At 43.3% G+C, this 14253-nt stretch overlaps 1 protein-coding gene across 15 annotated transcripts in view; it reads left to right on the top strand.

The window, feature by feature from the left end:
- LOC102425261 (putative serine/threonine-protein phosphatase 4 regulatory subunit 1-like) overlaps positions 1–14253 on the top strand; it is a 54247-nt gene that overhangs the window by 17155 nt on the left and 22839 nt on the right. For 14 of the 15 annotated variants that reach the window (XR_002830876.1, XR_002830872.1, XR_002830871.1 and 11 more), the window contains exon 4: positions 6831–6977. The exons of the other annotated variant lie outside the window; for it this stretch is intronic. Coding sequence is in view for 6 of the 14 variants with exons in the window: in XM_023759410.1 (XP_023615178.1) it covers positions 6831–6977 (147 nt within the window). In the remaining 8 variants the exon portion in view is untranslated. The remainder of the gene's footprint in view (positions 1–6830; positions 6978–14253) is intronic. 15 annotated transcript variants of the gene reach the window in all.

Below are 14253 nucleotides of genomic sequence, written 5' to 3'. Positions count from 1 at the left end.
CTATGAGATTAGTCATTGCTTCTAGTGACAGAGCAATTGATTTTTTTAAAAAATGAAAATTCCTCCTAAGGCTATATTGATATTTCCAGTTCAAAATGTAAATGTAAGCAAAAACTCTAGGTTTATAGAGTTTTTACTTATTTGATTATATATGTGTGTGCATATATTATTTTTTACACAGTACGAATCTTGCTTCCTAATGGTATTAACATGTATGTATGTGTGTATCTAGAAGGAAAATACTTGTGTTATTACTAAGCCTATGGTAGAATTACTGGCTGTAGATTAAGATTTACTTGTTCTCAGGCCATCTGCCCTGGAGACACACAGTCATGTGAGTAGTCCCACATTTTCAAGTCACTTGCATCAACCCTTCTCGTGGTGAATCTGATAGCTTGATATGCATTTAGGCTCATTTGTTTTCATTTTTTTATTTGTAGGAATTGCTTTAGCATTTACATTTTGATTTAATTTAGACTTATAATTAGTTAAAATGTTTTTATGTGATTCCACAGGAAAAGCTGTAAAACAGACTCAGTATATTCAGAGAAACCTGACTTCCATTCTGATCTCCCTGCCTGCCTCTTCTGCCCCTGTAAATTTTTTAGGAGTGTCTGATAAACCATTTTCAATAGGTTTTGGTTTATTCTTACCTTTATAAAACACACACACATAACTCTAAGCAAATTCACATATGTCCTTGTCTTCTGCCCCATCTTGTTCCTCCTCTCAGCTGCAAGGTGGCTGCTGTGTTTGCTGCTCCGTTCCTTGCTTTTCCCACTGTCTAGGGTAGGGGTGGGCAAACTTTTTGACTCGAGGGCCACAATGGGTTCTTAAACTGGACCGGAGGGCCGGAACAAAAGCATGGATGGAGTGTTTGTGTGAACTAATATAAATTCAAAGTAAACATCATTACATAAAAGGGTACAGTCTTTTTTTTTTTTTTTAGTTTTATTCATTTCAAACGGGCCGGATCCGGCCCGCGGGCCGTAGTTTGCGCACGGCTGGTCTAGGGTGTCCTGGGGGTCAGCCCATAGCAGTCCAGGGAAAGCCTCCTTATTTCTTTGCTCTGGCTGTGTAGCACTCCAATGAGCACATGTACCATTGTTTATCAATAGACATTTGGGTTATCCCTCCTTTTGCCACTTTAAAATTATTGCAACAGATAGCCTTACACCATTTCTATCTTTCAGTTTATTTTGGGAGTGGATTTCCACAAAGGCTAAATATATTTATAATTTTTTATGATATGCTACGTTTTCATTATTGTTGTTTTCAAGAAATTCTACAGTGTGGACTTGTATTTCTTCCTTGAGCCAAGCATTTTAAAAAGAGTAAATATTTACTTTTAAATGTTGAACAGTGTGACAGGATTAAATGTAGTTTCAAAGAAGGAAAAAGTCTCCCTATTTCCACTCTCCTAACATCAGTATTTTGATTAGTTTTGCATTTTCTTCTCTAGGTGCTTACATTTCCCCCACACAGGTCTCATCTGATGGTTTCTTCCATTCATTCACTTCTTCAGACAGGTTCTGAGTGCCCATAAGGAGCAAGGCGCGAGACTTCATACTGAGTATAAAGAGAGGAGTAGGGTATCCCCTCTTCTCCATTCCTGTCATCTTTAGACACAGAAATGCGATGAAATCATCTCACTGAAATGCCTCAGACTCTTTACAGCTCTTGGGCAGAGCCCACACTCCTTCATGGCTCACCTGTCCCCATCCTGCCACTGATGCCACAGGCACCTACCAGTCCCTTCATTCTCCTTGATCCTCCCGAATGCCCCTCCGCTCCTACTCTCACCAGTCTCTGCCTCACTTTCACAGAGGCTGGCCCTTCCAGATGTCCACAGTATGGGCCGCTGGGAGTACCTGAGGGTCCCTGATGAGTTAGGATTCTCACTTCAGCAAAGATGCACATTTTTTTACATGGGGGAGTGGGTATTCCAGGTCCCACCCAGCATCAGATCTCAGGCCAGCTTGTCTCTCTGTTCATCCTCAGGTATCTTTCATTGCCATTGAACATGCAGTGACTCGTGTAAGGCATGAAATGAACAAAATTGGGCATATTATCAATATTATCACCTTGACTGCTGCTATTTAACAGCTCCCATTGCTGGACTCCCCCTGTCGCACACCATGCTCCAGGATTAGCCAGGATTCTTGTTTACTCTTCCGAACCTCCCTGTGAAGTGTGGGCACCCTTGCTAATTCATCCTTGCTGTAGAGGTGAGGAACCTGAGGTACAGAGGTGTGCTTGTGTGTGTTGGGGAGCAGCGAGCTGGAGGAGGAGCCCAGGATTTCGCGTCAATCTCACTAGGCTCATCTGTTGTGTGTTTTAGGATTGCCCAGATTCCACTGGGTATTGTAACTGATACTTTCTCTCCCATTTTAGATTCTGAGCCCCTGACTGTACAGCTAGGTCTTACTTATCTCCGGGGCCTAGCTTAGGGTCTGCTACCTGCAGATATCTTCAGTAAAGAATTGTAGAACTGAATCAGCTGTAAACACTCCACATTTCTTCAGCTGTCATGAGCTACTTACTTGCCTTGTGTCTCGGGGGGAATGGATGTCCCATTCCCTGCTCAAGTCTGATGTCTTCATTTCCTCTTTGCTTCCATCTTCTGTCTCATAAGCTTGCTTATTTTTCCAGGCTCTCTCATTGGCTTTTCTCTTCTGATTATTATTATTTTTAATATATTTTTATTGATTTCAGAGAGGAAGGGAGAGGGAGAGAAACATCAATGATGTGAGAGAATCATTGATCGGCTGCTCCCTGCCCGCCCCCTACTGGGAATCGAGCCCACGCCCACAACCCAGGCATGTGCCCTGTACTGGAATCAAACCCAGGACCCTTCAGTTCGTAGGCTGACGCTCTGTCCACTGAGCCAAACTGGCTAGGGCTCTTTTGATTATAATCATGCCTAAGTCTCCCTCATCTTTTCATCCCTTGGCCTTGACCCTGGATGCACTATCACTAATTTCCCTCCTGCAAGCTTCTCAAACGAGGAGCCTCAGCAGCCCCTACCCCTGAATGGGCTCACAGTCGGGCCTCAGCTACTACACTGCAGATGCTCCCAAAAGTCACAGACTCAACTCACCTCATTGTGAAATCCAGTGTTTTTGTTTTTTTCAAAAATAGTTTCATTTTCTAAAATATCATAAAATATTTTAATCACATGAGAGGTTTGTATAATAAACACCCATATACCCACTGCTGTTATTCGACAAGTATTAACATTTTGCAATTTTGCTTCCAACCCTTCTGTTTATAGGTTACAGATATGGTTAAGACTGCTTTTTGCCCCTGACTCCCACTCGTCTCCCTCCCTCCCCTTCAGTAGAAGAACTGCCATCCTGAGCTCAGGGTGACCCTTCCTCCCGGGGATTTTAGAATCACACTGCTGTGTAAGCGGCCCTGATGAGACAGTGCCTTGTTTGGGGTGCTTTAAAGCCTTACCTAAGTGGCATCAGGCTGCACTCTCTATTCTGCCACTTGCTGGTTGGTATTTCTCCATGTTTAAGATCTATCCACATTGATCCAAAAGCTCTTGGTCATTCATTTTAACTGTGCTATGGAATTACATTTGTCTTTTTCCCACAATTTATTTTCTCTTGGCTTGATATGTTTGTACCATTTGTCACTGTTAGGCACTTTGGGGTTTTGAAGACCCCTTTCTTGGATGCCCACCAGGCATTTCATGGCTCTGCCCTGACAGTGGGTGAAAAGTGACCAGGACGTGGACTCTGCTTCTCCTGGGCTGGGATCGTCCTGACTCTTGCCTCTCTGGGCTCTGACACTGGTCTCTGAGAGATCCTAGCCAGCACTCATCTGGGGCACACTCACCCGAACCCTGGTCTGAGTCCTTCTGCCTGTTCGGTCATTCACCACACAGCCACCCTGCGACATGGCACTGTTACTGTCCACTGTGACGGAGGCCAGAGCAAGGCCCCAAGGTGGTAATTCCTGCACCCAGATGCCCAGGTAGTAATGGCAGAGCGCAGGTTGGGATGCAGTGTTCACACCACTGTCACCTGTTGGGCTCTTAGCTGCCCTTCCTCCTTGCCTGCGTCGTCCCCAGTCTCTGTCCTGGCCTCCCCGACCTTCCAGGGTGCTTTCTCGTCTTTTTCTCACAGTGCCAGGATTCCCTCTGTCTCAACTGCTTCTGTGGGCCTAGAGCAGTGATGGCGAACCTATGACATGCGTGTCAGAGGTGACACGTGAACTCATTTTTTTGGTTGATTTTTCTTTGTTAAATGGCATTTAAATATATAAAATAAATATCAAAAATATAAGTCTTTGTCTTACTATGGTTGCAAATATCAAAAAATTTCTATATGTGACACGGCACCAGATTTAAGTTAGGGTTTTTCAAAATGCTGACACGCCGAGCTCAAAAGGTTCGCCATCACTGGCCTAGAGAGACCCATCTGCGGTGACAACCTGACTGCTGTCCCTTACCCATGTCCCTGGGGTGCGTGCGTCCTGACCTCCATCTCCATAGCCCACTGGATGGCTCTCCCCGGAGATCCATTGCACCGCGTGGAGCTCAAGACTCCAGCACCTGCACCTTTCTCTTTCCCCTCAGTCTTGGTGCCTCCCTTATTTCTATTTTGGTTACTGGTGGCCTAAGGTAAAAACTCCAGAGTCACCTTAGATTTTCTGTGATCATCTTCAGTGATGACTCAGCTCTTTTCGCTGTGTCTCTCACACCTATCCTCTCCTTTTTGCCCCTGGCCCCTGGATCCAGAGCTGGGAGCATCCCTGCCTGGGAGCCCCTCGCCTGCTCTCAGCTTTCAGAACCCCTTGAGGTTTCTAAACTGTTATCCTCACTGAAGCTGAGTCTGACCTTTTTCCTCCTCTGCCAGCTCTCGGGGCTCCCTGTGGCACCAGAATAATCACCAGGAGTCTTAGTGGGATACTGAAACCTTTTCCACTCTGACCTCAGCTGACGCTTCCGCCTCCCGCTCTGCCACTTCACCCAGGCCACCTCACTGCTGTCATCTGGGACGTCTCACACATCTCCAGAGGTCCTATCTATACCTTTGAGCACACTGTTCTCTCCCCTTTCCTTGCTTGTGTATGAGTGTCCTGGGGCAGCCGCAACCACAGGCTGGATGTTAAAACAACAGGCGTTGATTCTTTCACAGTTCTGGGGACCTGAGTCCAAACCGCACTTGCTTTCGAGGCTCCAGGGGAGGATCCTTCCTGCCTCGTCCAGTTTCCGGCGGCTGCTGGCTTCCTTGGCTTATGGCTGCATCAGTCCCATCTCTGCCTCCATCTTCATGTGGCCTTATTCCCTCTTTTGTCTGTCTTCTCCTCTTGCCTTGTAAGGACCCTTGTGATTGCATTTAGGGTCCACCCCAATAATCCTGGATGACCTCAAGATCCTGAACTTAATCACATCTGCAAAGACTTTTTCTCCAAATAAGATCCCATACAGAGATTGCAAGGATTTGACATGGATATAACTTTTTGGGGCCACCCTTCGCCCTTGGCAGGCTTCGAACTGCCTTTGCCATCTGGCTCCATGTCCACTCACGGCTCCCCCTCACGGTCTGGCGTGTCCTCCCAGCTGCCCTCTCGCCTTTTGAGCCATCACCTGGGATTGTGTCCCACAGGGAGGCAGCTGACAGGTCTGACTCCTCTGCTCTGTGGTCCTCTCTTGTTCTCTGCTCCTGGCATAGACACTCACCAAGTGCTCGACACCTCAGAGTTATTGGGGGCATCACTGTCACTGTCTCTAGTTGGACATGCGGTCCCGTCACCTTGCCCGGTGATATTGCCTTTTCTCTGTTCTCCCCCCACCACGATCACTGCAATCACTTCCTCACTGACCTCTCTGCCCTCAGTCTGTCATCGCCTCCAATTTCCTCGGTACACACTGCCGGAAAGATCTTCCAAAATACTTTTTCATCTTGCCACCTGTTCAGAAAGTTAATGCTGTGGCTTTAGTCTCAGAGGCTGGCTCTCTGTAACCACTCTCTGTTCCTCATCTGTGACTCCTTATATTTCTGGTCCTATCGCTGTTCTCCTGCCTCAACATAGGCCTGGAGCAGCATATTCTGTGACTGGCTCTATCAATTGGAACTTTCTCTGCTTTCATTTCCCCAAAAATGTCATCTCTCAGCATCCTAGGTTCCCTCGAGTTCTCGTGCTGGCTCACCCCAGGCCGACTATGAAGTATAGCCTTCTGCCTTCCTCTTCTCTGCACTGAGTCCTGCTCCTGTCCTCTGAGCCCTGCCTCCTGTTGTAGCTGACATGATTCACGCCCGGGCGTGGTGTCCTAGGGTTTTGCAAAGCAGTGGGAAGCTGCACTCCATGTCGTCAACCTGCTGCCAGGTCGTGAGGGTGCACAGGAGGACAGAGGACAAGTCAGACACGGCCCCCCAGCCATGTCTGGGTGGGAAAGACAGACGGCATTGTGTCATAATACAGAAAAATGTGTGTATCTGTGTGTGCGTGCGTGCGTGCACGTGTGTGCATGTGTGCACGTGTGTGCATGTGAGTGTGCACGTGCACACGCGTGCATCTATATAGTGCAGATCTGGGATATGAGCCATGAGAGGAAAGTGTGGGGTGCTGTTAGGGTACAGACGAGGCCTGACCTGATGGGAAGGACGTTGGCCTGAGAATATCGAATGGCAGGAGCCAGTCGGGCTGAGGGAGTACATGTTCTAAGGCCTCAGGAAGGAAGTATGCCTGAAGGTTCCAGAACCATGGCGGAGGGGAGGCAGGGCCAGCTGGGTGCTCTGCTGAGAAAGCTTGGTCTTCATCCCGAGAGCACGTGGGCTCACTCTGTGATTCCCTTTGCCTTTTTCCTCTTCTAGGTTAGAAAGTCAAGCCAGGAAGCGCTCTTGATTCTTCTGGAGCAGGATCTGATTTTCCAGCACGATATTGAAAACAAAGTGTGTCCAATCCTGCTGGCGCTCTCTGCCCCAGACAGCGACGACGAATGCAAAACAGAAGCTGTGAACGTAAGTCTGTCTGGGGAACGACAGACCCATGCCTGGTGGCTGTCCAGTGGCTGGGCGTGTGTGTGACTTGAAGTGTCCCATGTGTTCACTGTTGGCCAGCCCTGTTCTCATAAACAAGGTGGCTGGTGGTTTGGCCTCGCTCAGAAAGTTCACCGTTCAGATCTTAGTGTGTTTGAAAGTGACTATGTCACCAATTGCTTTAAGAAGGCAAAGCATGGGACGTCAGTGATTTGGGCAGAGTTGGGGCAACTGGCTTCACTTTCTGCTGGGCAGGATGCTGAGATTTGTAGGTGAATCCTTAAACCTGCTTGGATCATGGACCTGGTTTCTCAAAGTAAGGAACCCGGTGTGACATGGGAGATGATTTAGGTGGTACCAGGACAATTAAAACCTAGTAGGCATGTGTGACTATTTTATTGATTAGGCAAGACTAAAGTGGGATTGTCACTAGGTAAGAAAGAGGCACTCTGAAGAATGCAGTTTGGGGAATGCTGTGTTAAGTGTTTGTGCTGATAACAGTTAAAGGTGTTCAATTAAAGGACTAGTCTAAATTTCTTCTGCTTTTAAAAGTTAATTTTGTGGTATCCTTGGGTTTGTAGGATTCTGTATGCATTGTGAAGTGATTGTCAATCAGGGGCTTTCTGCTGGCTTCTGGAACCCTTGTTCATACACAGGCTATTGAGGAGTCAGTACTAGTGGTCATGGATTGCCTGAGACCAAGACTCCCCAAGGAAGGTCACCCAAAGCCATCGTGTTTTCTTAGCTCCTGTCCCCACCGCTGCCCCCTGACCCATGCAGGAGGTGCTGCCCAGCATGGCCTTTCTATTTGTGTCCTAGAAGTAAACAGCTCCAGCATTTTAGAAAACATCCTACCCAAGGAGGTGAAATCAGAAGCCTCAGTTCCGAGTGCAGTAAGGTATAGAAGGTAGCTGTTTTCTTGGTTGGAAAAGAATGACGTTAGAGAAAGGAATTCTTCTCTTTGTCACAGTGTGGAAGCATTGTACACCATGGAGCCAAAAAATTGTATTAGAGCATCAGAACATCTGGCAGTTATTCTTCATTTATTTAAAAGTTTTCCTCAACTCTGAGTTAGAGGTCTGGCTTTTTAAACTAATTTAATATTTTGCATATCCCATATGTTTATAAGATGAATCAGGCTGAAGAATAATTGATTATTAAAATTCAAATTCTCCAGGGTTCTCTTATAAATTTCAAGTTTCTCTCTAAGAAATTAAATTTGTTGTGCGAAACGAACCTGGATAATATCATTAGTTGGGGTATTTGGCAGTTGAGTAGTGAACTTTGCCAACTCAATCTTCTTTTTTGTTTGAAAGTTGGTTAGGCGAGTTTCCAAGGTTACGACTGACAACCAAATATCTTATCCCTAAAGACTGATAATACCATGAAAAATAATGCTAAAGGCATTTTTGCATGAGTTTTATTTTGTTTTGTTTCCAACCATTCCATTCTTGTCAGCAATATTGTTCTTCTTTTTTTTGTGTGGTGAAAATATTTGGAAAATATAACAAGCCTTCAAAAAGCTATCTCCACAAATCACTTGCAGAACAAATTAGTTCACATAAATTGTATTTTTCATTCCAACTGAGTTGCTGATATCATTATTTGAATGTCTAAGCATTCAGATGTGGCTGCAGAGAACAAAAGCGGTCTTGAGCCCTTGGCAGGCCAGACACATCTGTGATTCGAGTACCTCAAGGGGGGGGGGAGGGCGGGGGCGCTGCACTTCGCTCCCCATGCCGCCCTGTAAGGTGGCCTGGGTCTGGTCTGGCCCATGCCTTCTTTGGTCACATTCAAAAGCTGTTCTGTCTTCCTTTCCTGGAGCCCCGAGGTACAGGAGTCTTGGAGGGGCTCACTCTTTGGACACCCAGAGTTGTGGAGCACATTTGGGCACTGTTTCTTTTGACTAGAAAAGTGTGTTCAATCTTTGGACCTTTGGGTGGAGAGTAGATTTCATTCTTCAAGGAAAAGAAGACCATGTGTGAGTCACAGAGCCCCCAAGGGAGGCAGGGTTTTCAGTTAGCTGCTCAGTGAGTCAGATGCCAAGCACTGTGGGCACTGATGTGTGCTTGTGAAGCGGTGACATGTGGGAAGAGAAGCGAATGGGACTGCTCTGATGCCCTTGTGTTTTAGGGCTCTCTTTGCACCATATGGCGTGAGTGATGCTGTGCCCATGTACATAAACACACTCTCAGGTCAGTGCCGTTTCACAGGAAGTGCTGCTCGCTCCCAGGAAACATCAGGCCTCCATAGGCAGGTGTGTGTGCCTCTGTCCATTAGACTTTTCATTCTCATTGGAAGTTGCACTCTGGATTCTAATGCCAGCAACCCCAGTGCATACGTGATTAGGAAAATCAGAGCAGCCAACTAGATGCCTCCTGGGCATTCTTAAGTTGTGCAGAAAAAATGACATGTTTCTTACCTCCTGGCTTCTCACACATGCATGCATTTTGTCTTGTGAAGTCTTTTTAGCTTTGCCAGGACATGGTAGTGATGCCCCCCTTCATGTGTTTGGAAGGCTTGCTTCATATCTGTCTTCTCCCACCCAGCAGCTGAATTGTGAACTTCCTTTGTTTGTTTATTTCCCCTTCCAAATGGTGAACTTCTTAAACACAGGTGTCTTTCCACCATCAGCACCCAGCACAGTGCTGGGCCCAGAGTCAGTACTAAGTAAATTTTAAAAAAATGATTTCAGAGAAGAAGGGAGAGAGGGAAATAGAAACATCAATGATGAGAGAGAAACATTGATTGGCTGCCTCCTGCACGCCCCACACTGGGGATCGGGCCCGAACCGGGGCATGTGCCCTGACCGGATATCAAATCTTGATTCATAGGTCGACACTCAACCACTGAGCCACACCAGCCAGGCAGTAAATGTTTTTAAATGAATGGATCGGTATAAACTGGAAGCACTGTATCCTGTAATTACATCTAGACAGCACAAACAGGCCACCAGAGACCAATTATAATTCCTCGTGCTTGCAAGAAGGCCATTAGCATTCTGAGATTATAACTAATTGTCAGAAGCCTATTTTTCTCTCCCAACACGTTTTCACATTAAAGCTTCCTCATTTTTTGTCGTCATTCCTATTTTTAAGCTCATTTTTATTTGTGCATTTACTTAAAAAGAATGTTGTGGTTATGTGCTGTAAAGAATAGTTGGCTCCAAGCAACTAAGCAAAGATCGTCATTCCATACAAGTGGTTCCCAAGGCCACAGGACTATCATTTCTGGTCACTCAGTGCGCTGACTTTTAATGATTCAGGATCGGTTTTGTACAGGTAGTAATAGGTCATGTGGGCGGGGTAGATGGGCACGGTGGAGAGACATACTGGGCCCCCTTTAGTTGCCCGTTACCCTGGATACAGACGCCTGGTGTTTGGCAGCTCTGCTTTGCGTCAGATGAGAGACACGTGTCCTCTGATTCGGGAAGATACAGTCTTTTCCTCATTTGTGTTGTGGGGACAGTTTCTCCTCCACCTTCCCCTCTTGTCTGCTGGGTGCAGATTCCAAAGCCAGTGGGCTGCCAAGTGTGGCCTTCAGAGACAAAGTCCTCCGCCCCCTGCCTGCTGCCTCCCATCTTCCCTTCATTCCTTCCTTCTTCCTTCTTTTTCTTGGGGGAGTGGAAGATTTCTTAAAAGTTTTTTGGGGGAAGGTAGTTTTTAATTTTGTTTTAATTTCAAACTGGCAGAAAAGTTGCAGGAATGAACTCCTGTATACCGGTTATCCACCTCCATGGGTTATGTGCAGCGCCATTTGTTTTATCGTGTTCTCTCTCTCTTTACACACATGCACCCACAATACACACACATGTAGATGAATACATACACAGGTGTATGCATTTTTTTCAGCCATTTGAGAGTAAATTGGAGACATTGTGCCCCTTTCCTCCTCAGTATTTCAGTGTATACTCCTAAAAATAAGAACATTCTCTCTTTTACAACCATAGTGCATTGATCACAATCAGGACAGTTCATGTTCAGATGTCATTTGTCCAGGATCCAGTCCAGGGTCCCACAGTGCAAGCGTTTCTTTGGTCTCCTTTAATCTGGAACAGATCCTGCGTCTGTCTTTGAATTTCATAACGTTAACCTGTTGGAAGAGTACAGGCCAATTCTCTGGTAGAATGTCTCCCAATTTGAGTTTGTCTGATGTTTCTTCATGAGTAGATCCAGGGTCTGCATTTCTGGCTGGATATTATGGAAGCGATGTGTACTCATGTGTAACATCAGGAGGCCCAAGACTTCAGTTTGTCCCGATTTTGATGATATTAACTCTGGTGACTTAGTAGATAGAGGTGGTGTCTGCCAAGTTTCTCCCATGTACTACTTTCCACTCTAGAAATAATGAGAGTTACTTTGAAGCTACGTAAGTATGCTTTTCATCAACCCTCACCCCCTAGTACTAGCACCCAATGATGGTTCTAGTTGACATTCTACTGTGAAGAGTGTTCCCTTCTCCATTATTTGCTAACATTTTGTTGAGGATTTTCACATCTATATTCAAGAGGACTATTGTAGGCAATTTTCTTTTCCTATTATGTTTTTGTCAGGTTTAGAATCAGGGTTATCGTGGCCTCAAAAATTGAGTTGGGAAGTATTTCTGTTCTCCTATTTCCTGAAAGATATTGTTTAAGATTGGTGTTATTTTTCCCTTAAATATTTGTTAGAATTCATGGGTAAAACCTTTGTGAGATGGTTTTGATAATAAACTCAGTTCTTTATGTGGAGCTATTGAGATTTGTCATTACATCCGTGTCATTGGGTAAGTTGTATATCTTAGGGAATTTAATTTTATCTAAGTTGTTGAATTTATTGGGGTAAAGTTGTTTACAATATTTCCTTATCTCTCTAATGCCTGTAAGATCTGTAGTGTTATTCCTTTCATTTATGATATTGATAATTTGTGTTTTCTCTCTTAATTTTTTTTTCTTGATCATCTTGCTAGGGGTTTATCAATTTTATTAATACTCTCAAATAACCAGTTTTTGGCTTTGTCATTTTCTTTATTGCTTATTTTCTTTTTAATTGATTTCTACTGTTTATTATTTCCTTTCTTCTAATTACTTGAGTTCAGTTTGTCAGCATTTTTCTAGCATCTTAAGGAGGATACAGTAATTTTAAGCCTACGTATTCCATTTAAAGCTACACATTTAATGTTTATATTTTTGTGGTATATTGACCCTTTAATTAATACATGACTTTTAAAAAACCTCTGATAGTAATCAGTATCTTGTAGTCTACTGTGATATTACTATCACCTCTCCATCATTCTTATGCTTACTATTTGTCATTGTATGTTTATGTTCTTTTTTTGCTCCCAACCTGAAATGTTTTACATTTAAAGTGTTCCTGCTTTCATTAGCATATAGTTGGGGCTTGCTTTTATATCTAGTCTGACAGTTTCTGTCTTTTAATTGGAGTGTTTAGTCCATTTATGTTTAATGTAATTATTGATTATATTTGGATTTAATTCTGCCATTTTGTTATTTTTTTTCCATTTGTCTCATCCATTTTTGTCCCTCTTTTAATTCTTTCCTGCCTTCTTTTGGAGTAGAGTATCTTTTTAGTACTGTGTTTTAATTTCTTTATTGGAGATTTAAAAAAAAAATAGTACATTGTAATAATGTAGTTCCAGCCATTTTCTTTCCTCCTCTGCTGTGTTTTTTTCTCTCATGTATACTATAACATATATATTACATTATGAACCTGATATCATGGTATCATAATTTCTGATTTAAACAATTATATCTTTTGAAGAAATTACAAAAAGAGAAAAAATGTATAGCCTTTTATCCTCACATTTTTATCATTTTTTGTGCTCTTTCTTCCTTTTCTGGATCTGAGTTTCCATCTGGTGTCATTTCCCTTTGGCCTAAAGAACTTCCTTGAGTACTTTTTTAAGTTTGTTTGGCTGATGATAATAAATCTTGTTTTTACCAGAAAATGTCTTAATTTTGCCTTCATTTTTGAATGATAGTTGTACTGGATATAGAATTCTGGGCTGACAGGTTGTTTTTGTTTTTTCTTGCAGAACTTTACAGACCTCCTGTTGTTTTCTAGAGAAATCAGTTCTCAACCACACTGTTCTCCTACATTTAAAGTGTCCTTTTTCTCTGATTGCTCTTGAGATTTTTCTCTCTTTTTTTGCAAAGTGAATGCTTATCCTGCTTTGTGTTTATTGAACTCCTTGAATGTGTGCGTTGATGCCTTCACCTAATTTGGGACGTTTTTGATTCAAGTACATTTTTTCTGTGCCTTTTTTCTATTTGTCCTTTCAGTCTGGGGCTTAGATTACACCAAGTTGGGGTGCTTAATATCATCCCATAGGTCTTTGTGGGTCTCTTTTTCCCCCCTATCATTTTTCTCTCTGATGTTCAGATTTCATCATTTTTATCAACCTATCTTTAAATTCAGTGACTCTTTTTGTCATGTGCAGTCTGCTGGTAGGTCCATCTATTACATTTTTTATTTCAGTTGTTGTGCTTTCCAGCTCTAGAATTTCCATTTTGACCTTTTTTATAGTTTCTAATTCTCTGTGATATAGAGATTCCCTATATTTTCTTTCTTGTGCATGTGTGTTCCTTTTATGTGTTGAACATATTTATAATAGCTCCTTTTAAATCCTTACCTGGTGGTTGAGACACTTGGATCATCTTAGTGTTGATAATGTAAAGTTCCCATTAACTGCTCTAAAAAAATTATGAATCACTTTTTACTATCAATACATAGGAAGTTATTTTTAATTGAACACTAAACAGTATAAATGACACACTGCAGGGGCTCTGGATTCCGTTTTATTTCTCCAAGGTGGTTTTTTATGTAGTAAGCAGTTATCTTGTCTGATCTCCAGCTCCCAACTGTCTCCTTTGAGCAGCACTAAACTCTCTGCTCAGTTTGTTTAGTTTCTTGCTGCTGCTTTTTTGCTGGTTCCTCTGGGAACTACATGTGTAGTTTAGTAGTCAGCCACAGAACTTACTTGCAGATCTTTCCCATTGCAGTTCACCTTTAAATGGTAGCCTCCCCTCCATTTTCTGCCTTTTGGTTGCTTGCCAGTGGTTTTTTTTTTTTTTTAATGTTTTTTTCTTTCTTTATGATTCTGTAATTGTTATCTGCAAGAATTTTATGTCTGACCAACCTACTGTGCTATTACCAGAAGTCTTGATTTTTTTTCTAGTTTTCATTTCTTTGATTAATTTTCCTATCTTTTCATTCATTATGGCCCTGTTTTCATTTTAGTCTTTGTGTGTTTTTACAAT

The sequence above is a fragment of the Myotis lucifugus genome, unplaced genomic scaffold (genome assembly GCF_000147115.1).
Source record: "Myotis lucifugus unplaced genomic scaffold, Myoluc2.0 scaffold_155, whole genome shotgun sequence".
Lineage (NCBI taxonomy): Eukaryota > Metazoa > Chordata > Mammalia > Chiroptera > Vespertilionidae > Myotis > Myotis lucifugus.
This window is presented reverse-complemented; position numbering and strand designations above follow the sequence as displayed.